This window comes from Zonotrichia leucophrys, chromosome 1, assembly GCF_028769735.1.
Source record: "Zonotrichia leucophrys gambelii isolate GWCS_2022_RI chromosome 1, RI_Zleu_2.0, whole genome shotgun sequence".
Lineage (NCBI taxonomy): Eukaryota > Metazoa > Chordata > Aves > Passeriformes > Passerellidae > Zonotrichia > Zonotrichia leucophrys.
In genome coordinates this window covers 79224317-79245001 of record NC_088169.1, presented here as the reverse complement: position 1 = coordinate 79245001, position 20685 = coordinate 79224317, and the positions used below count along the sequence as shown (strand labels likewise).

The 20685-nt window shown below is 48.2% G+C and overlaps 1 protein-coding gene across 3 annotated transcripts in view; it reads left to right on the top strand.

Moving 5' to 3' along the window:
* The first annotated feature begins 1762 nt into the window (after positions 1–1762).
* Positions 1763–20685, top strand: part of AMOTL1 (angiomotin like 1) — a 54432-nt gene continuing 35509 nt past the window's right edge. Inside the window, exons 1-3 of one of the 3 annotated variants that reach the window (XM_064718776.1) lie at positions 1763–1846; positions 12787–12930; positions 15423–16308. In XM_064718776.1, the coding sequence (XP_064574846.1) occupies positions 1804–1846; positions 12787–12930; positions 15423–16308 (1073 nt within the window). In that variant the 5' untranslated portion in view covers positions 1763–1803. Of the gene's footprint in view, positions 1847–2574; positions 2661–12786; positions 12931–15422; positions 16309–20685 lie in introns of those variants that run through there. The other 2 variants (XM_064718783.1, XM_064718795.1) reach the window with 2 other exon arrangements.

Genomic DNA, 20685 nt, shown 5'->3' with positions numbered 1-20685 from the left:
GTCCTCTTGGGGATTGAGGTGTCTAACTATTGTCAAGGCTCTCCATGACTTTGTAGAGGATTTAGGCATTCAGAAACCTGAATTTGGGCTTAATCTTCTCCCACACACTCAGGCCATCTGCAGATGACAAAGGAACAGAAAATCTATCTCCAATCCAAGTCTGGTAACCTAAGCCTGTAGTTTTTCCCCTGAAGTGGTCAACGATGTGATGGTTCCCCTTTCCCCACCTCAAAAAGCAGCATAATTGCAATTCCCCTGTTTGAGCATATCCCTGGCCTATATTAGGTGACTTCATGGAGACAGGTAAAAGATGTTTCAGTTTCAAAGCTTCAGAGAGACATTGCAGCACCTGACTGGCACCTCGCCTTGCACGCAGGCATGGAGGGAAGGGCACCTCGGAGGATGCCCAGCTTACATGGCAAACATCATTCTGGGGTAATTTCTATCATGGGAGATCTTCAGATGCAGGAAATGCTCAGATGCAAGAACTGAGGAACATGATTTCACCACTGAATATTTTATCCTTCTTTGCCTGTTCCCATATCCTATAGCTTTCCTCTGTCTTGCATCTGAGCAAAACTCAAACTCCGAGCAAAGCTGGGTTTTGTGATGCAAAAAAGCAATACCTCAGGCTGCTGTGAATCCCAGCACTCTCCCGGTGCCTGGAGCTGCTGGGAGTCCTCTCTGCATCCATCCAGTCCTGTGGCCATGGCACTGGGCCAGTTCCTCTCTCACTGTGCCCCTTTATGGGGCTGTGGTGACAGTGAGTGGTTTCTTCTTCAGCCTGTTGCTGCATTTCTTCCCACCTGTCTTTATCCATTTGGCACAGTATTGAGGAGGAGGAAGTCACCTATCAGTCCCTGGGAGAAAGAAGTACAAATACAGTAGACAATCCTGGCATCATTGGGCAGCTTGCTGGGCTGAAATAGGTTGAAGCACTGAGATGGGGAAACCCAAGCAGCGTCCTGGCAGTGCCACACATCCCAAAAGATGCCTACCTTATGGAGCAGTGCTGGGAATGAGTGTGTTGGGACTACTGAACCTAGTCTGTGCCCACATCATGGCTGCAGGGATGGGAATGAAGTGCTGTGCAAACACCAGAGCAGCTCTTCTGCCATGTCCCCTCTGTCAAACCCTTGGCAGGAGGGCTGGAGTAGTCTGGGGAGATGGAGCAGTGGGTCACTTCAGCCCTATTGAGCGCTTATCCCATGGAGCTTGTGTGCCAAACCACGAAGACGTGTGATGGAGCAGGTGGGCAGCAGGGCAAGGGGCTGCGCTCAGGAACGTGGCCCTGAGTCTAGGAGCTAAATGATATCCCCGGTCAATGCCCGACAGCCATCGACTCCTCCATGCTCAAGGAGAAGCTAGAGCTCTGGGACACGAGGAGGATGCCCAGAGTTAATTCAGGGCTTGGGACTCGGCGTAACCCCCAACAACTGTCCCGCAAGGGACCAGGGAGTTTGTGGCGGTCTCTAGGTCGGGATTTAGATGCCGAGCATCCCCACACGAGGCGGGGCAGCCGTGCTGCCACACAGGCTCACCCCGGGCGTACCCTGGTGCCTTCAGTGGCTCCGGATGGGGCTGCGAGCCTCAAGCCTGGGGTACGAGGCTCCCCCGAACGTGCCCCCCCCCTACATCCCCGACAGGAGGGGCGAGAGGGGCGGGCAGCGGCCGCCCCACGCCGGGAGGTGCTTGGCCAGCCCCGGCCCCGCCCCGACGGCTGCTCCCGCCCCGGCTGTGCCCGCCCCGGCCCGGCCCTGGCGGCCGGCGGAGCGCGCCCGGCGGCGGCGGGGAGCGGCGCGGATGGCAGCCGTGCTGCCGGGGACGGCGGGGCGCGGAGCCGGAGGTAATGGCGGGGGAGGGAGACGGTGTCCGTGTGTCCCCGCTCGGCTGCGTGTCCGTGCGTACATGTTCGCGCACACGTGTGTCTCTCTGTCTGTCTGTGCACGGGGGGTGCGGGTGTTCGTGCCCACGTGTGCGCGGGGGATCGCGCCGGGGTGTGCGGGGGTGCCGCGGCGCGGTGCCCGTTCTCATGCCCACCCGCGAGCGCTGCCGTGCCCCGCCGCCCTCCCGGCAGGATGCGGGAAGGCCTGGGCAGCCTTCCGCCGGCTCCCGGAGCCAGCGCGCCCCGCCGCTGCCCCGGGCTGCCCCGCGGGCGGTGCGGGAGCGGGGCCGGGGCCGTGCTGAGCCGCCCGTCGCCCCGGCAGACCCGAGCCGCCGCCCGCCGGGCGCTGCTGCTGCCGCTCCTCCGCTCCCGGAGTCCTCCCCGGGAATCTTCCCCGCTCCGGGAGCGCAGAGCAGCGCGGGGGGCGCCCCGAAACAGCCCCGGTTCGGAGCGGGGTGTCCGCAGTATATTGTGACGGGGGAACACGCCGGGGTCCGCCGCCCCGGCGCTCCCGGGAAGAGCGAAGCGCCGGCCGGGAGCGCGGGGAATGCTTCCAGCGGCGCTCGGCGCGGCCGCTGCCGTTTCCGCAGCAGCGAGCGCGGCGGTCCCCAGCGCCGGGCTGTCACTCGGAGCCGCCCCGGAGCACCCACCGGGACACCGGTCCCGTTCCGTCCCGCCTCGTCTCGTCCCGCGGCAGCGCCGGCCGCAGGGGACACGCAGGAGGGGCCTCCCACGCCAGGAGGGCGCTTTCTCACGTTGTTGTTGCAGGACGATGGTGAGAGGGAACTTTTTTATATTTAACCTTCCTACCCATGCAGGGAACAAAGATAAACTCCGGTTAGAAAAAAAAAAGTCAGCATTGAAAGGAAAAAAAACCCAAAACCCACGACGTGAATTTAAACCCGAATCCTTCTGCCAGGTTTTGTGATTCATAGCTTTAAGTACAGGAAGGTCGCTGCTTGGGCTTTTTCCTCTCTCGATGGAAAGAGTTTTTTTCCTCTTTCCTGGTGCTGTGCGAGCATCCCGGGAGCTGTGGGCAGCTGCCGCCAGAGAAAACAATCTGGTGGCTGGGGGTCTGCAAGGCCCGTCTTGTGCATCCACTGAATTCAGGTTATGCCTTTTTATGTATAGAAATAAGCCTAAAAGCTTCCTGAGAGAAGAGTGGCAGTGAGCATGATTGCTGTGAATTTTCCTGAGCACAGCTAGCTGGCAGCGCCATTCCTGCTAACAGGTGTGCATGTATATAGCTATATATATAGATGCTAAATATAGATCTAAATAGATGTAGATGTGTGTTTATGTATTTTTATATATTTACATAGCTATAGACATATATGGCTGTATATATTGTATATAAATAAAAACAGACCATGTGTATATGATTACTTTTATGCATATATATGTGTATATATATGTAGTCATTTCTACTGGCCAGAAAAGCTTTTCCAAGGATTGTATAAGTACCTTATCCAGAAATGTCCAAGTGGTGAGGGCAGGGAATATTGGGTTGGCAAGAGCCTGTAGTAAAACCCTCTCTGAAGCTGTGCTGAGTGCATGGTACGGCCTTGCATGGAGGGTCTGTGTCCTGCCCAGCCTTCCTCATCCCCAGCCACGACTGAGGGGAGGCTTTAGGTTTTAGGTTGTTAAATAGGGGAGGTATGTGCCCCACAGTGCTGCTGGGCTTCCTAGTTTCCCCAGGCTGTGTGGGGCCACTTGGACCTCCCCAATCACCTGCATGTCCGTTCTCATTTGTCCTGATGTCCATTGCTCCCCTTTTCTCCCTGTCAATGTTTGGCAGGGGAAACTTTGCTTTCCCACTTCTTTCAGAAAGCACTCAACTGTTGGAGGAGAGCAGCTCCAATCCGAAGAGGCATGTGTGGCCTCTCCTAAGTCCAGATATCTGCAGGATTGGTGACAGGCCTGAAGGCAGTTTCCAAGTCCTGACCTCCCACCGCGATCTGGACCAAGCCCTCTGCACATCAGTGCCTGGATGGAGGGATGGATGCATGGATACAGCTCTAGTGCTCCTTGCAAGAGCTCCTCTGTGAGGAAACGCCAGCACAGAGCCAAAGGCTTTGCATTTCTCCTGCAAAGACACACCTAAGGGGGTTGGAAGGAATCCCAGCAGCAGCCTGGGGAGGGTCAGGCGCAACCAGACTTTTCTGGTTTCAGGATTATGCACAGATGTTACTGCTGACCATTGCAGCTTTCCTTCAGGAAAGAGTCCACGGTGCCTTTTTTTCTCACTGATAGGCATGTAACTTGCTTTAAAGGCCAGGTCTGGTATAAATGTTATTTGGTGCTGAGGCAGGAGTGTGTGCCCTGTGCAGCCTTCTTGTCCTGGAAACCATTAGGAGGACAGCTGCATAGTTGGATTTTCACACACAGACTATCTGCTAATGTAATAGTCCCAGTGGAAAGTTTAGTGCTCGGGAATATTTTGTGGATTTGAGAAAAATCCCAGGAGGATTTTTGGCTTCATATAGCAATTGCTTTTTGGCAGCTTTGGGATAGATGTAATCTGGTCCCCATTTGTGTCCTGAATTTTTAAATGGAATGGCCTGCCTTCCACTCAAGGCAGAAGTAGAAATAGATGGAAGTAGAAAATAATAGCAACAAGAACAACATTACCTTTAAAAAAAAATTCTTAGGGCAAGTTTTCTGTCCAAATGCTGCATTTAGGAAATGTATGTGTCCGTTTTTGGTCATTTAGTGACTTTTTGAGTAGATGAGATGCTACTGTGGATGTAAATTTCAGGTAGATCTGTAGAAGCCAGTGAAACTGCTCCAGGTTTGGATTGGTGCATGCGAGAGCAGAATTTGGTCACACACTATGGTGTATCCCATTAGCAGCATTTGCTGGCTTCCAGTGGCCTTGTCCAGGTCAGGTGTGTCCCACATTGTGTGGCTGTGGTTTTCCTGATGCATGTCTGTCCCACATCTTGTAGTTGTAGCGTGTCATTTTTGTGCAAACCAGGCAGTGGCAACCAGCATATGTCAAGGCAGCACCAGCCGAGGAGAGGGGTGATCTACAGGGGCATGGCATGCCTCGAGGACACATAGCATGGGGTTAAATAATTGAGCAGCGCTTGGGATTATCTGCTCTGACCATGCTGGTTAATGTAAATATAAACATCATTATTAATACAAACATGCTTTAGACAACGATAACTCCAGTGATCAAGTCTCAGTCTGGAAAATAATGACATTGTTAATTTCATTTAATGAAAGATTTAAGGATTTTAAATGCTTTTAGTGAAATTCCCCCCTGTGACGGCTACCTGGGACAGACAGAAGGTTCCTGCTAGTGACATGTCCCATTCCCTGGGATGTGTCCTGCTTGTGACCAGCAACATTTTGAAGCTGGCTTTGGTATGATGATGGCTCCGCACCAGTGGCTGTTGCTGTGATTTTCCCTGTTCTAAATCTGAGCTGAGCCATCTGGGAGCGAGAGCTACAGGCAATTATCTTGTTAGCACTTCTACGTGTAATACCTTTATTAAATTCCTGCATTTTTAAGGTGGCTGAATATAAATTGCATGTAATGTTTTAATAATGGAAGGATCATAATTGTAATATATATTCTGGTGGGAAGAAGGTTTAATTTCTTCTTGCTTTAAGTTATGACACTTAAAAATTGTGCAAAGACTCTGCTTAGTGTAGGGTTATCTTAGTGAAGAACGAGCAGTTCTCCACACACATCAAGTGAAGAACTGTAGATCCCTACGATGGTTTATTGCTTGTGTTAAAAAATGGAAACACTCTAGAAATCCATACGATAGAGTTCAATGCCCGCCTTTTCAGTTAGAGAGTACTGTACAGCCTTTGTACTATTTTTGTTCTGTCCTTATCCCAGGCTCCTTTGTACTCTGCAAGTTTGTGGGAATGACTCAGGGAGAAAGCTATTTAACCTAAAGGACACCACTGGCAAAAAAACCCAACATAGATGGATAAAGAGAAATGTCTGTGACTGTGAGTGGGAACCAAGAGGAATATTTGTGTGTGTCTGAGGAAGAGAGATCCCAAAACCTACTCCAAATGGGATGAAAAAAAATCCTCTTCTTCAGGATGCTGTTTATTCAGTTCAGGAAGGGAATTTTATAACTTAGTTGCTTGAAGTAACAAGGAACTACGACTGAATGATCCACAGACCTAGGTCCTATTTCACTTCTGGTTAATTAATGTAAGGGCTTAAATATCGGAGTGACACGGATCATGCCAGTGCTTTTCTGTAATGTGATCATTTTTAAAGGCAGTAACTACAGCAAAATTTATCATGGCTTAAACTCCTGCTCTACAAGTGTCTTGTCTGTAAGTTGTAGCTGATTGATGATTTTGCTTTTTTCCCCCAGTGGGAAAAGATTTCCTTGCCTAAGAATTTATGTGATGCATTTTTATCTTGGAGGGTTTTTTATTGCTTGGAAATCAGAATTTATAGTGTAGTGAAAATGTCTGCAGACAGTTGCTGGGCTGACAAGTTGTGTGGCTGTAGCAGAAGTGTTGTCTCACTCGCAAGCTCCATGTCAGCCTTTGTATTTCATTCTTTTACTGGGAGTTTCTTCCCCTACTTTCAGCTCTGAATAATACTTATCCTTTCATCTCAGGGCAGCAGTGCTGACATGAGCTGTCATTGTGCCACTGGCACTTTGATCAAAGCAAGAGTTTCAATTATTGATTCAATTCTTCGAATAAATTTGGGCTGGATGTATTTGTAGACTCAATGTTATAGCTGCAAAGGCAAATGTGTCACTTATGATATGGAGAGACCTTAAAATGCACATATTTTTGCAAAGCCAAACGCAGCTTCCTAAGGAATATGCATCCTTTCCTCCATCAGCCCAGGTAATGTTTGGCACCTGGAGGTGTGATGAGAATACTCTGCCTGTATCCTGCCTCTCTTCTGGGGTGTGCCTGGGTCAGGAGTGAAAACCAGTGTGTTATTCTAGCGTTATAAAACCTGTTAGCATCTGAGATGAAAGAGTGGTGATGGGCACTGTTTGCCCCTACACGCCTGATTTCCATCGGGAAGGCGGGGAAGTGCGGGCATCCGAGGGGATCTCCCGGGGAGGCAGGCTTGGCTCCACTCTTGCCTGTATCCATCTGATCTCATGCCAGGTTTGGGAGCTGCTTTCCAAGCACATTTGCTTTGCTTCTCTCATAGGCTTTATTCTCCCCTGCTTTGGTTTTTGCTGAAGGGAAGCATATATGAAAATAAGCATGTGAGGCTGAAGTTTCATGGAGAATGTTCATCCTTGTAGGCAGTTAAATTTGGACGTGTTAGCACAGTTCTTTGGGAAAGACGGGGTTTGGCTGACTTCATTGCCTACTCCCATTAGTCTTGCTCGTGCTTTCTTGGACAATGCACTTTCTGGAGAGTGAAATGACAGTACCAAGGATGGGTGACTCCAGAAACTCTTCTTGAGCAGGGGAATAGCACAACGTGGATCCTGGAGGTGATACTAGGATGAGGATCTCTTTCCCCAGAGCGAGGAGTTGTGGAGGTGTAGCTTGGTCTGATAATCCTGCCAGGCAAAGGGGTGCAGCTTCTCTCACTTTCATGTGGGAAATGAGAGTTGCTGCTCACTCACATCTGGTGTGCATTATGCATGTTGGATTTTTGTCCTGCAAGATATTGCTCTGCTCCAGTGGAAGTGATACTAGTGATGCTTGTTCAGTCCTCGCAGGGCTCAGGAGCCCTGGCTGCGGATGCGAAGTTCCCAGGCATGGGAACCTCCCAGAATTATGGGGTGTGAGGATGAGTCAGGCACAGGCACCCCAGAAGTGACCTAGAAAACTTGTGCATTGACTGGGGAGCTGCTGATGGAAAATAATCACCAGTGGCTGCCTGAGTCCCTGCGCTTCCTTGGAGCTGTGGATGCAAAAGAATCCCAGTGCTATTGGAGGTACCAAAAGCATCCCTTGTGACATTGTTAGGAGTCCAATTTTTGCACTTAAACCAATAAGTGAGACATGCGAGTTATTTTTTTCTGTGCCAAAGGAAACTCAAATCTTCCTCCCAGCTTTGGGAGAGTGGCATGGCTGTATGGCTGGGCTAATGCTTAGGGAAGAAAGTAGGGTTCATGGGCCAGGATGCTCATGGAGGGGTGTCCATCCTGGAGAGAGTGTTCCTGTGACCCACTGTGGAGACTGATTGGTGCACCCTGGGCAATTCATGGCACAGCCTTTGTGCTGCCCCCTAGGCCATGGAGTGCTTTACTGTTCTTTTGTTATTTCCCTTAAATAATTCTCTTCCTTTCTGGACCTGAAGTTTTTATGCAGCAGCAGGGCAGAGAAAATATTTTAAATGTCGAATAAGGTATTTATCCTCCTTTTTGGCACAGCTGTGATACAGAAGGACAGATGTGGGCTTGGAAATGATGTAATTTTTCTCCTGTCATTTTTGGACTTCCCTTACTTACTGTGGCAGGGTTTATAGGAGAGTGTAAAGCCTCCTTACTTTTTAATTTCAGATGATTGCTTAGGACCATATTTGAAACACGTCAGTCTTTTTTGAACCACTTGGTCAGTAGAGTACAGATTGAAAGAGAAATTTTTGAAGGTCAGCTCTGTGGTTTTGTTTGGCTGGGTGGCTTTTGGGTGGTAGAAGAGGAGTCATACATGCCAGCAGCATGGGCTGTGCTGTGGGCAGCCACATTATGTTACCTGGGTGGCCAGTGGGTGTGATGCAGAAACTCATTACCTGGGCTCTGCCTTGAGGTGTTGCCTCTCAATAACAGCAAGCTGTGTGTTTTCACAACTGGCATCTTCCGGTGTTTTGCTGAAGACGAGAGTAGTAGTAGAGTTTGGCTGTAAGAAAACCATCTTCTCTGACTGTTTTTGTAAATTTGTTTCTTGGGGATGCTGTTACTGCTTTAAAAACATGGCTTTCCTCTCATGTCCCAGCAATGAGCTTCCTATGTGGTTTGCTTTAGATCCTTTTCAAAACCAGACTGAAGCCACATCAGAAACAGGAAATATTTAAGTGTTGCTCCACTGTCTCTGGGTCCTGGCTGACTGTCTGGTGTTCATCTTAGCAACTGATTCATTTGAATAGTTCTGAATCTTCAAATGAATTGCACTGCTGTGCAGTAACCTCCAGGATAATACATCTGCTTCTGTACAGTGGAATGCATGCTTATCTAAAAGTAAAGGAAAAACAAATGAATTGGTGTCAGGCAGTCCCTTAGATGTAGGAGAGTTGGTAGAGATGCAGAAATGAAGGCCTGGAGCAGCTGCCCAATTTAACAAGGACTGAACTGGGCCAGAAATATGCCCATGTGTTATAGAGATGGCTGTAAGAGACACTAGATACATGGCAATTGAAGGCATGATGTCTGTGGACTGGACTGGATCCTGGCATTCTGGGGCTGAGGGGACTGGCCTGGCTTTGGGAGGGCGAGAGCAGAGGGCACAGCCCAGCTGGCAGCTGCCTGCAGGCACCTACAGGCATGATGAGGTCAGTTCTTCTTGGTAGTGGCTGCCACAAATCATGGGGCAGCAGCTGCAGCAGCTGTGGTTTGTGGCTTGTTTGGACTAGATATGGGTAAAGAGCCATTCCCCAGGGACGTGCCCCTGGCAGGGTGATGATCTTCATTCTAGGTTGCTCTCAACTGGCTTCTTAGCTCCTGGCTGCTGGGCACCACTGCTCTGGCACTAGGAATCAGTTATAGGAATGAAAATTGCTCTTCTGGTGACCATTGTAGAGCAATGAGGAGGTCTGGGAAAAGGAGCAAGTCCCTAACCATTGGATGGGTGCCTTGCACCATGTCAGAACTGGATGTAATAAAGCCTTTCCCTTGAGAGAGGGGAGCTGGGGTTTGGAAGGCTCCAGTGACAGCAAGGGGAGAAAGAAAAAGAGCTTGTGCCTTGCTTCAAATGTCTTGTGAGGTTCCACTGAGCTTTCAAGTGGTGCCTTATTGTCCATGATCTGGATTGTGGCTGTGTGCCAAGCACTGATCTATTGGCATCTGTTTTCTGTGTTACACGGAAACTGGTTTTCTGTGTCAGTTACAGCTGACATTTTATTAAAACCTACTGTGAATGAACATAAAATATTGTTACATCATTTTTAACATCATAAAACATCATGACATCATTTTATGATGATAAAACATCAACATGGATACAGCACAGTCCAGTAGTTTCTGCCTGGATTGGGGCTACTTGATTTTGACTGTGATACAATAGAGATCAGAAACTGAGCAGTTTGGCAGATGCTGGCACTTACCAGTCCTGATTTTAGTAGAATATTGCTCTGCCACAACAACCAGGGACAAGTGGTTAGGTGAGAATTTCTGCTCCTGTTAAAGAAAAAAACATATCTTTGTTCTCCATCTTGTAAGATTTGAAATCATGACCCAAGGGTGCCTACAGACTCGAAATGCAGAAGGCGAGGCTGCAATTTTAGTAACAGTTTATTTCTTTTGAATTCTCTTTGGTGAGTGGTGGGGCCAAGCCAGTATCTGCTGGCTGCCCATGTTGCCTGTCTTGAAGCTGCTTGTCTTCTTTCTTGGGTGTGCAGGTTTCCTTTGCTTCACCCCAATCTACTTTTTATTCAAAGAACAAGCTCGAGTTTGAAGTGCACTGGTTGCATACAGGATTCCAAATTCCAAGGCAGGACTGTGTGTGTGGAGGAACAACGAAGGGTGTCTTTAATCCTATTCTCTACCAGAAAAGGCCAATAATTTTGGAAATTAGTGTACTTGAGATTTTTCTTGGGTTTGTGTCAGCATCAGCACAATTTACAGACCAGTCTCCTATGCTTGTTTTCACGTACATATATGGCTTAGATCTACTCAAGCAAGCAATCTTTCCCTCTTGCTTTCTAAATATAGATAACTGCCATACACATTCATGCATAATATGAATGGTAAAGTGATGAATTCATTAACATTTTCTAGAAATGCCTATTTCCTCTCCTCTTGGCACAGAAGAAAATAGTATCTTCGTGCCTGTAGAAATGACAGGCTGGATCCTACCCCCCCCTTATCATCCCCCTGCTGCCTTGCTCCATGCAGTTGCATGGGGCTAGTGATGACCTGTGTGATATATGCAGGGAGCATGCAGTTAGCTGAGCTCAAACCAAGCAGTTAGGATTAATAAATCCAGATCATGCATGGATGGCTGTTTTTCCTGCAGAGTGAGATGCTGTGGATCCCTGTTCTTGTGGGCTTCCTGCCCCACAGGGATGGCCAGATGCACCACTGGTGCCACTTTGAGCACTCTGCCTCCTGCTCAAGCAAGTCCTTGGCAAGTGGCTGGGGTTAGAGATTGATGACCATTCCCATTTCTTAGCCTAAAACCTGTGACAACCAGTGGGGTGAGTGGAGAGTGAGCCTGCTGTGTGCCTGTTGTGCCAGGGTACTTGCAGCCAGAAGATGCTCATTTCCAAAGTTTGAATCTCAAGAAGCCTCTCTTTACAAAATTAGTAAATTCTTAGAAAAATGAGAAAGTAAAAATCACAAAAGCATAGAACAGACCAGGTTGGAAGGGACCTCACAGATCATCTGGTCTGACCTTCTGAGGGAAGGAGACAATGTAGATGAGATTATCTAGGACAGTGTCTAATCGCATACTGAAAACCTCCAGTGATAGGGAGTCTGCCACCTCCCTGGGGAGGTTGTTCAGTGAGTGATTGTTTTCACTGTAAAAAGTTTCATCCTTATGTCAAGATAAAACATCTCTTACTGCACTTGTGCTTGCTGCCCCTTCTCATTGTAGCTCCTTGTGAAAAGAGACCCTTTTTCCTCTCTGTAGCCCCCCTTTAAAAGCTGCAAGACTGTACTGAAGGTCCCTCACAGCCTTCTCTTCTCTGGGGAAAAAGGACCAAACTCCTTCAGCCTTTCCTCTTAGTCAGAACAAGTTCTACAGCCCACTGATGATTTTTGCAGCCCTCCTTAGGACCCTGTACAGTCTGTGTCTTCCTTGAATTGTAGGATTATGCCAGTGCCATTTGTGGCTTGAAATATAGGGTCAAGCCAATGTCATTCCTGGCCTAACACTGCTGTGATGTGTTTTGTATCAGTTTGTTAGAACAAGAACCCCTGAAAACAGATTTAGGATGAGCCTTGTTTGCCAAGTTGCAAGCAGAAAAGGCCTTAGTGCTGTGTAAGTGCTGCTCGGCAGAGACTAAAACATCCCTGTATTATCAACAATGTTTCCAGCAGAAATCCAAAAGATAGCCCCGCAGTAGCTACTGAGAAGAAAATTAACTCTGTCCTAGCCAAAACCAGTGCAGTGCAGCCATCAGTTTCTGTGGGATGCTGGGGCATGCAGCTCCTGTGCAGTTGGTCTGCAGCACAAATTCCCATGGCCTCCAGCTACATCCGCTCCATACTGTATTAAGAACATCTGGACAAAGTGATTTATAAACTCTCTCCCTTGATAGCACTGGTTGTATTTTCTGTCTCAGCAATTTTCTGTATTGCTGAACTATTACTCATGAGCAGATTTTGTGGTAAGACCTTTCCCAGACTATAGTCCTATTTAATGTGTGGCTGTGTCCTCACCTTTCCTTCTTTTTACCCACTCCCTTGTTCAGTTTTACTATGACTCTCTTGATTTCATGTCCTCAGGCTATGCCTTGATTTGTGACCTTGTGGCTTTTCACTGTTAGCTCCTACAAACCTTTCTTTGTACCTGGACTGAGCACCTTGTAGGCCAGGCTGGGTCAATGCATCAAACAACACTCGTGACTTGGTGTTTTGCCTCTTGTTCCCCAGAGCTAATGTGTTATTTGGGAAGTGCAGACTGAAGAGTTGGTTTGCTCACTGGCCACAGAAGGGCTTCTCAGCACCTAGCCATGCTCAAGAAATTTTTTTGGACTACTGTCATATGTCATGGCTTCACATTTTGTCATTCATGCGGTTTCTTTACTGGCATTCTGCTCTTCTTTCTTACAGGCTCCACATCTGTTTGTTACAAGCCTACCAGCCCAGTCCAGGTACTGGAAGACTCTAGCTTTCTCTACCAGGATCAGTTGTTTGCTGGCAGGCATGAAGTGTCCCCGCTAACGGCTGAAGTGATCAGTGCCAAAGAAAAAGCTAGTAAGTGCATGACCACACTTCTCTATGAACACACTGCATTTACTTCCAGGGTTTTCCCAAAGTATAAATTGAGCAGTTTAAACCATTTACAAGTAATATTTAGAGAGTTGAAGTCCAGCTTCTCATTCTTGGTAGAGTCAAAGTTACCTTTGACTTGTGTATTGTGACCCACCATCGCTTATCACCTGTATTTGTGGAGGATGCATAATTTCCACTTGTCCTTCAGGACATGGTTGCTTTTCAGTGCGCAGCTGGACCAATTTCCATGGCTCTTTTGCTGATGGAGCAAGACCATAGGCACTGGAAAGCTCACTGTGGTCAATCCTTCTGGACTTCAGTAATAGGCAATTTAAAGTACACCTCCCAGATAAAAAGGTGATAACATGACTAGCACGGAAATCCTGATGTATTATAAAAAACTGCATTTGACTGTGTGATGTTGGCTTTATCCCCTTTCCTCAGGCTTTTCTCAGGCATTGTCTAACAACCTAGACTGTAAGCCTTCTGGTGTGTAAGGGAGACATTATTGCTTGTCTGTGAAAGTGTCCAGTGTGCTGTGATAACATGAACAAAGCAGCAAGAGTTTGCTGTAACTGCAGGGACATTTAAAGCAGCTGGATACTTGGCTGTTGAGCAGACAGGTAGATGGAGATGCACTGTGGGTCTGTGCATCTTCCTGCCTCAAGCACTATCCCCAGGAGCTGACAGACTCTCTGAGAGCTGGTGGCCAGACTGCAGCCCCAGTGAGTGAGGCTGGCAGACAGATAACATTGTTTCAGGGAAAGCGGGAGAGATGTATCTGCTAGGACGGGTGTGGAGTGAAACAGCCTGGGAATCTTCTGTCTCTCATGAGCCCCCCAATCATCTTTAAGGCTTTGCCACAGAAATGTTAGTGGAAATGACCTCTTATCATTGTTAAGAGTCAAAGGCTTTTCTTTCCCTCTGGCATATGGGTTGTATGTAAGTTATCCCACAGCATGTAGTAACTGATGAAACCTCAGGGAAATGACAAGACCTCAAGAGAAAGTTTGCTTTTAAACTGCTTTCAAATGCCAAGAAACATATATAAGTCCTGACAAACTCCTCTGAGAATTTGGAACAGCAGGAGAGAGAAAGTTGCCAAGAGTGACCTCAAGAAACCAAACTGCAGAAAGTACCTCCTTCTTGCCTAGGGACATTGGAAGACTCTTCTCACTTTTGTCTGCACTGGAGTCTTTCAGAAGCATTTGTCTGAGCTCAGACAGTGTTCAGATAGACATCTTACAGCACTTTTGGGATGGAAGGAGGGCTACGGGAGGGAGGGATTCCAGAAGTCTCAGCCATGGTTAAATCATAGAATATGCTGAGTTGAAAGGGACCCATTGGGGTCATCAAATCCAACTCTTGGCCCTACACAGGACACCCCAAGAATCACACTATGTGCCTGAGAGCTTTGTCCAAATGCTTCTAGATGCTTAGCTCCAGGCAAGCTCCACTGCATATATAGCGCAAACATGGTGCCATTGACTCTGAATGACTTCAGTAGTCTGTGTTAGGGTTGTGTAGCTAATTTGTCTGTGCTTTTTTTTTTTTAAATGCTGGCATTACATCTATAACCATAAGGCCTTCCTTGTAAAATTGCAACAGTTATTATCGACTCCCTTAGAAATAGTGTTTTCATCCAGAAGGGAAATTGCCATTTTAGAGGAAGATGCCAGAGCACAGATTATTCTCTGACCTTTAGGACCATTTCATTTTCAATTCCATTTCACAGTTTTTCTGTGACGCATCTTACATTTTATTTTGTCATGGCACACAGTTCTCTTACACCTTTGGCCATCAAAAATACAGCAGTTAGTGTTGTCCTTCAGGCTGGCTCTGTAAGTTGTACAAGCCATCTCCTGAGAGAGGTCAAACACTGAAAGAGGCTTCCTAGAGAGGTGGTGAATGCCCCAAGCCTGTCAGTGTTTAAAGAGGCATTTGGACAAGGACTTAATAAAATGCTTTATCTTATTGTGGGCATTGAATTGGCCAAGCAGTGGGATGAGATAACCATTGTAGGATCCTATCCTATCCTATCCTATCCTATCCTATCCTATCCTATCCTATCCTATCCTATCCTATCCTAACCATGTTAGAAAATACCAAATTTCCCTGTGACATGGAATGTCCCTTGTTGACTTAGAGGGAGGTTCAGAGCTGTGGGCACTGGACGCATGGAATATTATGGAGGGAAAGGCCAGGGAGGGGACTGGAATGTGTTCCTAGGGGTCACTGCCAAACAGAATTAGGATGTAGGGGTGGAGGATGAGCAGGGAGCAGTGCTCTGCCTCCTTTGTTGGCTTCCAGCCATGTCCCCTGTACTGCCACGGGAATCCTGGCAGAACACTGTCCATGGGGGTGCATCCTGGGCATGGGGTCACCGTTGTAGGATGTAGGAAGGGAAGAAACAGCAGGGGGAATTAGAGCTCCGGGACAGCAGAGCTAATGGGTTCCTTTCTCTCCCTGCCCAGCCGAGGAGAGCCTCTGCACCCTGCGCCCGCCCAGCTTCCGCCGTGTGCCAGAGGCGGAGATGCGAGGGGCGGAGGAGGTGGCAGCCGGCACCGTCCTGCAGCGCCTGATCCAGGAGCGGCTGAGGTATGGCAACCCCAGCGAGAACATGAACCTGCTGGCCATCCAGCACCAGGCGACGGGCAGCGCCGGCCCCTCCAACAGCACTGCCAGCACTCTCTCTTCTGCAGAAAACCTTGCTCCCGAAGACCTGCCAATGGTCCAGCCATCAGGGCGGCAGGAACCACAGGGGCAGGAGCACCAGGGGGACGGTGCTGCCATGGAGAAGCAGCCTCGGGCCCCGCAGCCCCCGCACAGCACCGAGGAGCTCCCCACCTACGAGGAGGCCAAGGCTCAATCCCAGTTTTTCCGTGGCCAGCCCGTACCACCAGCCACTGCCGCCACGCCGGGTTTTTATGGCTCCTCCAGCCAAAAGTCCAGGACGGAGGGGAGGCCTACGGTGAACCGGGCCAACAGCGGGCAGGCGCATAAGGATGAGGCGCTGAAGGAGCTGAAGCAGGGCCACGTCCGCTCGCTGAGCGAGAGGATCATGCAGCTCTCTCTGGAGAGGAACGGGGCCAAGCAGCACCCCCCAGCCCCAGGAGGTGGGAAGGGTTTCAAGGCAGCCCCACAACCCAGCAAGGCTGCGGACCCACGGGGCCCACCTCCCGAGTACCCTTACAAAGGCAAGGCAGCAGCCCCAGGCAGCAAGGCGCAGGAGCACGGCCTCTTCTATGGCGAACAATCGTCACAAGATGTCCTCAAGGCTGCCTACGCCGCCCCCCAGCCCGCCCGGGCAGAGATGGCCCTCGTGCGCTACCAGCCGCCCCCAGAGTATGGGCTCAGCAGGTAATGGCCACTGGGGGGTCTGCGGGGTCACCTGCTCCTGCCCGGGTGTCTGTGGGGCTTGGGCCTCGTGTAGACACGGCCAGAGTGAGCTGTAGCTCCAGGCACACGGTGGGGACATCACACACTGCCGTGGGGACATAACATCCTGTGGCTGGGATGGCAGGCCTGGCTGGTGGAGGTACCTGCATCTCCCAGAGGACTCTATAAAACTTATATTCCGCTATGTGCTACTTCCATCTCCCCACAGTACTCACATGGGGCTTTCACGGTACTGAGCCCCTCATGCCAGGCCTCCCTGTGAGCACAGGTTTATTCCAAGCGCATTAAAAATAATCCAGTGTTTGCTGGCTGTGCACTGAGCCCTGCCAGTGGTGCAGGTCCTGCCTTCAGAGATGAGATGGTGTGTTAAGGGCTCTTTTTCCCTGTTGTACTTCAATGCAAGTGTTTGTCTGTGTCATCCCTGTCTCTTTGACCTCTCAGACAGTTATTTTGTTGGGTTTGGAAGTCTGACATTGTTTGGTGTGAATGTGAGCAGTTTCCATGTTGCAAGCTGCCTCATTGGGTCTTTACTGATCTGAGAATCCCCAGAGGTTTTGCTGGCATCACTTGAAGTTGCATAGTTATTTTACCACAGCACAGGCACAAAGAAAAGGTGGTGCAACCGACCTGGCTCTTTCTGTCCAAAATGTGTAAGGCATGAAATGCAGGAGGGAATGCTCTGCTTTTCCATGTTTGCAGCAAAGATGGGTTTTGTGTTGAGACAGGTAGAAACTCAAAGTGTAGTTTCAGTGGCAGAGGCAAGGTGGCTGTGACAAGTGGCAGGCCTGCACTGAATCCTTCTACAGCTACATGTATGGCCACTGTGCAGAGTTTATGCAACTTTTTCAGAGCAAGATGGTACTTTTAAGACCTAAGCAAAAATGCCTGTTTGTGCAAAGAAAGACCTATGGAGATCTGAGGACAACTGAGGCCATGCTTTTCTGCAGTTGTTTGTGATGCTAACAAGCACCTCCAGCACCAAGCAGATTCATCCCCATAGAAAAGGAGCTGGTTTGAGTATTTTTATCACTCTTGGAAACTGCTGGTTCAATAGCCACAGAGTGTTCTGAGTCTGTGCAAGTGAGTGGAGCTGGGTGCTGCATGCACTGCTTCAGCTAACTGGGAACATCAGTGGAGTCAAGTAGAAAACCCTTGGGGGCCACTTCCAAAGCTTTTCTCAGTTGCCTGATCAGCAAGGTTAGTGCTGAGAAACCTCCTTGATTCAGTGCAGATTTCCATGCCAAGTCCTCAGCAGAGTCTGGATCACCTCAGCAGCTGTGGGGAGAAATCCACTGGCTCGTGGTGGTGGTCACTGCTTGTTCCTGGCAAGGCAGCATCGTTCACCCCCAAATCACACTGCAGAGAGGATGTCTGTTCCCCCTGCATGCTTTCTTTGCATGGAGAAATCTCCCTCTTGTCAGGTCCTGGGGCACCAGGGGAAGGGATATTCTGTGCAGCAGAGGACTGGCAGTGTGACAGAGCAGAGCAGAGCCAAGTTTTGCACACTTACTAAAAAATTCTTCAGTGGTATCTTTCTTGCAACTCAGCAAGGGCCTTAATACTTGTCAGTCTGCTATCCCTGGCTCTGCCAGCAAACTTGTTCAGATGTAGGTTAGGGGCTTGGCATGGCTGGGCTTGTTTCACCAAATCAGGGTTTGCTCTAAGGTGTATGGTGTTTCTTGAACTTTATTTAAGGCAGTTCTGGGTCCTTATGTACAGGTGGTCATTTTCAGGTCCTTCTTGGCTTCCTTCATATGCTGCCTGGATTTTGGGGAGGTTTTCTGTCGGTGAATGGGGGAATATCTGACTATTTTCAGATGTCAGACAGTGAGCCTCTGGGTCTCAGCAAAGTGGTGGTCTTCATCCTCATCTCAGGCTTATCTGTATTTTTTAACACAAGGATGTCAACTTTTCACTTTCCTTCGGCACACTGAAATATTCATTACCTTTTCTCAATTATTATGAACTACTGTCACTAAAAACCAGGAAATAAACTCACTCAGTTTATTCTGTGCTTATCCCAGTTTATAACTGGTCCCAGGTCCTGTATGGTCCTGTCACCCAGGAAGATTTGGTTGACAAAAGCATTTTGGAGGTGACTTTAGTCCCTGTATGTTTATTCATCACTTGTCATTTCTCTATCTCAGCAGCTGTGCTCCAGTGCATCCTTGCATGCATCTTGGGCTGCATGACAGGATGGGCTTGCCCATGTCTGCGCTGCTTAAAATGCAATTTCATAAAGTGGTCTCTATGCCAAGTATTTCAGTCTTTGGAGAGGACAAAGGCAAGTTACCTGTTCAGGGATGTCAGTCAGCCCTGTCTTTACTAGAGGATTTGCCTGGGCAGCAGTCACTGTCTGAGCCCTGCTGGAGGACTTGGGTGCAGGGGGAGCGCTGTGTTACACTCCTGGATTGTTCCCAAGCATAAACCTTCCTGTGAACCCTGCACCTGATCACTGCTTCTCCCCTTACCTGGGCTCTGGGGCTGCTCACTGACAGGCATCTGGCTGGGATGTTGGACTGTGACAGAAGAGGTTGAGATAGGGGACTGCCTGATTTCATAGGGTTAATTAACAGTAGGGGTAGGGTTTGGAGAGGCTGGTTTTTCTGTTACAGGAACAAGTGAGGTAAGGAATTTCAGCTTTCATCTCATCAGGAGTGTCTGGGAAAGAAACTGATGGAAACAGAACTTTGCTTATGGTCAGATGGGAATCTCATGTACCCCAGCATCTCCTTCCCTGTCTTGGTCATACCAGTTCCCCAGCCCATCCATCAGTGCAGGTTCATCCTCTGGACAGTGACCATGGGAGTGTCTTCTGTGTTCCACAAAAGAGGAGAAACACAGAGAGCATTGAGCCAGATAAAGCACTCACAGGTACCAGGGATGGAAAAGACTTAAAGGGCCACTGAACCCCCACTTCCCCACTGTCCTTCTTTGACAAGGGAAATGTGGCTGGAAATGGACTAATGCTGGCCAGGAGCTGTTGAAGGATTATGGAATAACTGTAGCTGCTGCTTCATTTCCTTTTTTGGTTTGACTTTTTGTTTTGCACATGACTGGTTTTAAAGGAGACATTGCCTTTATAATCATTGGGGTGAAATCTTGAAATTTATTGTAAATTTCAAGATTATTAATTGGTGTTGTACTGAAGAAATCCTAGAGTCATATGATGATGTAGTCTCAGCATTTTTATAAATTAGATATAGTGACTTCTGTTTTATGGACATCACAGTTGCAGACCAGAATTTGAACCTTGAAGCTTAAAAGACAAAACAACTAGAAGGCAAATAAAAATGAACCAGTACTTTTTACTTTTAAAATGTCAGTATTTTTAAGCCAATTGCTTGATGCTTAGGGCCCTGACTCACAACTTCTGAATGCTTTAAGTTAGCCAAGTATAATAATCTTTAGAAAAGGTTTCCTTTCCTAGATGTGCAGCCATTATTGAATGGTGTCTTTGCTAACTTTTCTTAGGTGTAGGTTCAGAAAGTCATGGCTTGTTAGGTAAAAGGGCTTGGAACTAATCTAATTTAGTTTTTTGCACGATTCCATGAATTAATTCCAGTTTGTGAAACATTCAGTCCTGGTGAGTATAACAATCTCCATCTGGAGAATCCATCACGGATTTTATAGCCTTGTTCCACTAGCTAATTGCCATCTCTGGCAAAGATCTCCATTTTAGTTTCAGCCTGTGTTTTCTAGTTACCAGGGATTTTGCAAAATCTTTGTCAAATACAGTGAAGAGACCTGTGCTATCATTCCTTTAATACATTTAACAGATGGAGCCCAGAGCCCTGTACTTATTTCACTATTGTCAAAATTCCTTTTTTTCACTGTGGAAAGCCAACTTGAACACTGGTTCAGTACCAACTGGACCAGAGGCTAATCAGGTGTAGTAACACCTCTGATTTGACTCTGTTCCTTGTTTACATAGCTCATTAACACTTGCAGTTGGCACCCTGGGATCTCCCCATACAGCTTGTTACCCAGTCAGGGATGTGAGAGTTGTCACAGCCCAGGATAGTATTTTCCACCCTTTCACTTTAGCTTGCTGTATTTATTCCTGGATGGATGAGCTTGGACCAGCTCAAGTCGATATTGTATCTCCGTGTCGTGCTTAAACTGGGATCCAGATCACTCAGTGCAATGAATCCTCTTCATTGATCCCAGTGGCTCTTGTCAGATCCTGGTGTCTTATATTCAGAATGATTTCTTTATCTGCACTATTAATAAAAAGTGTGTATAATGCAAATGAAGCCCTGAACTGGAAACTCTGCCTCTTACTGAGGGGAATTAATTTTTGGTACGTGCAGAAGACAATCATGCAGGCACCTTTTC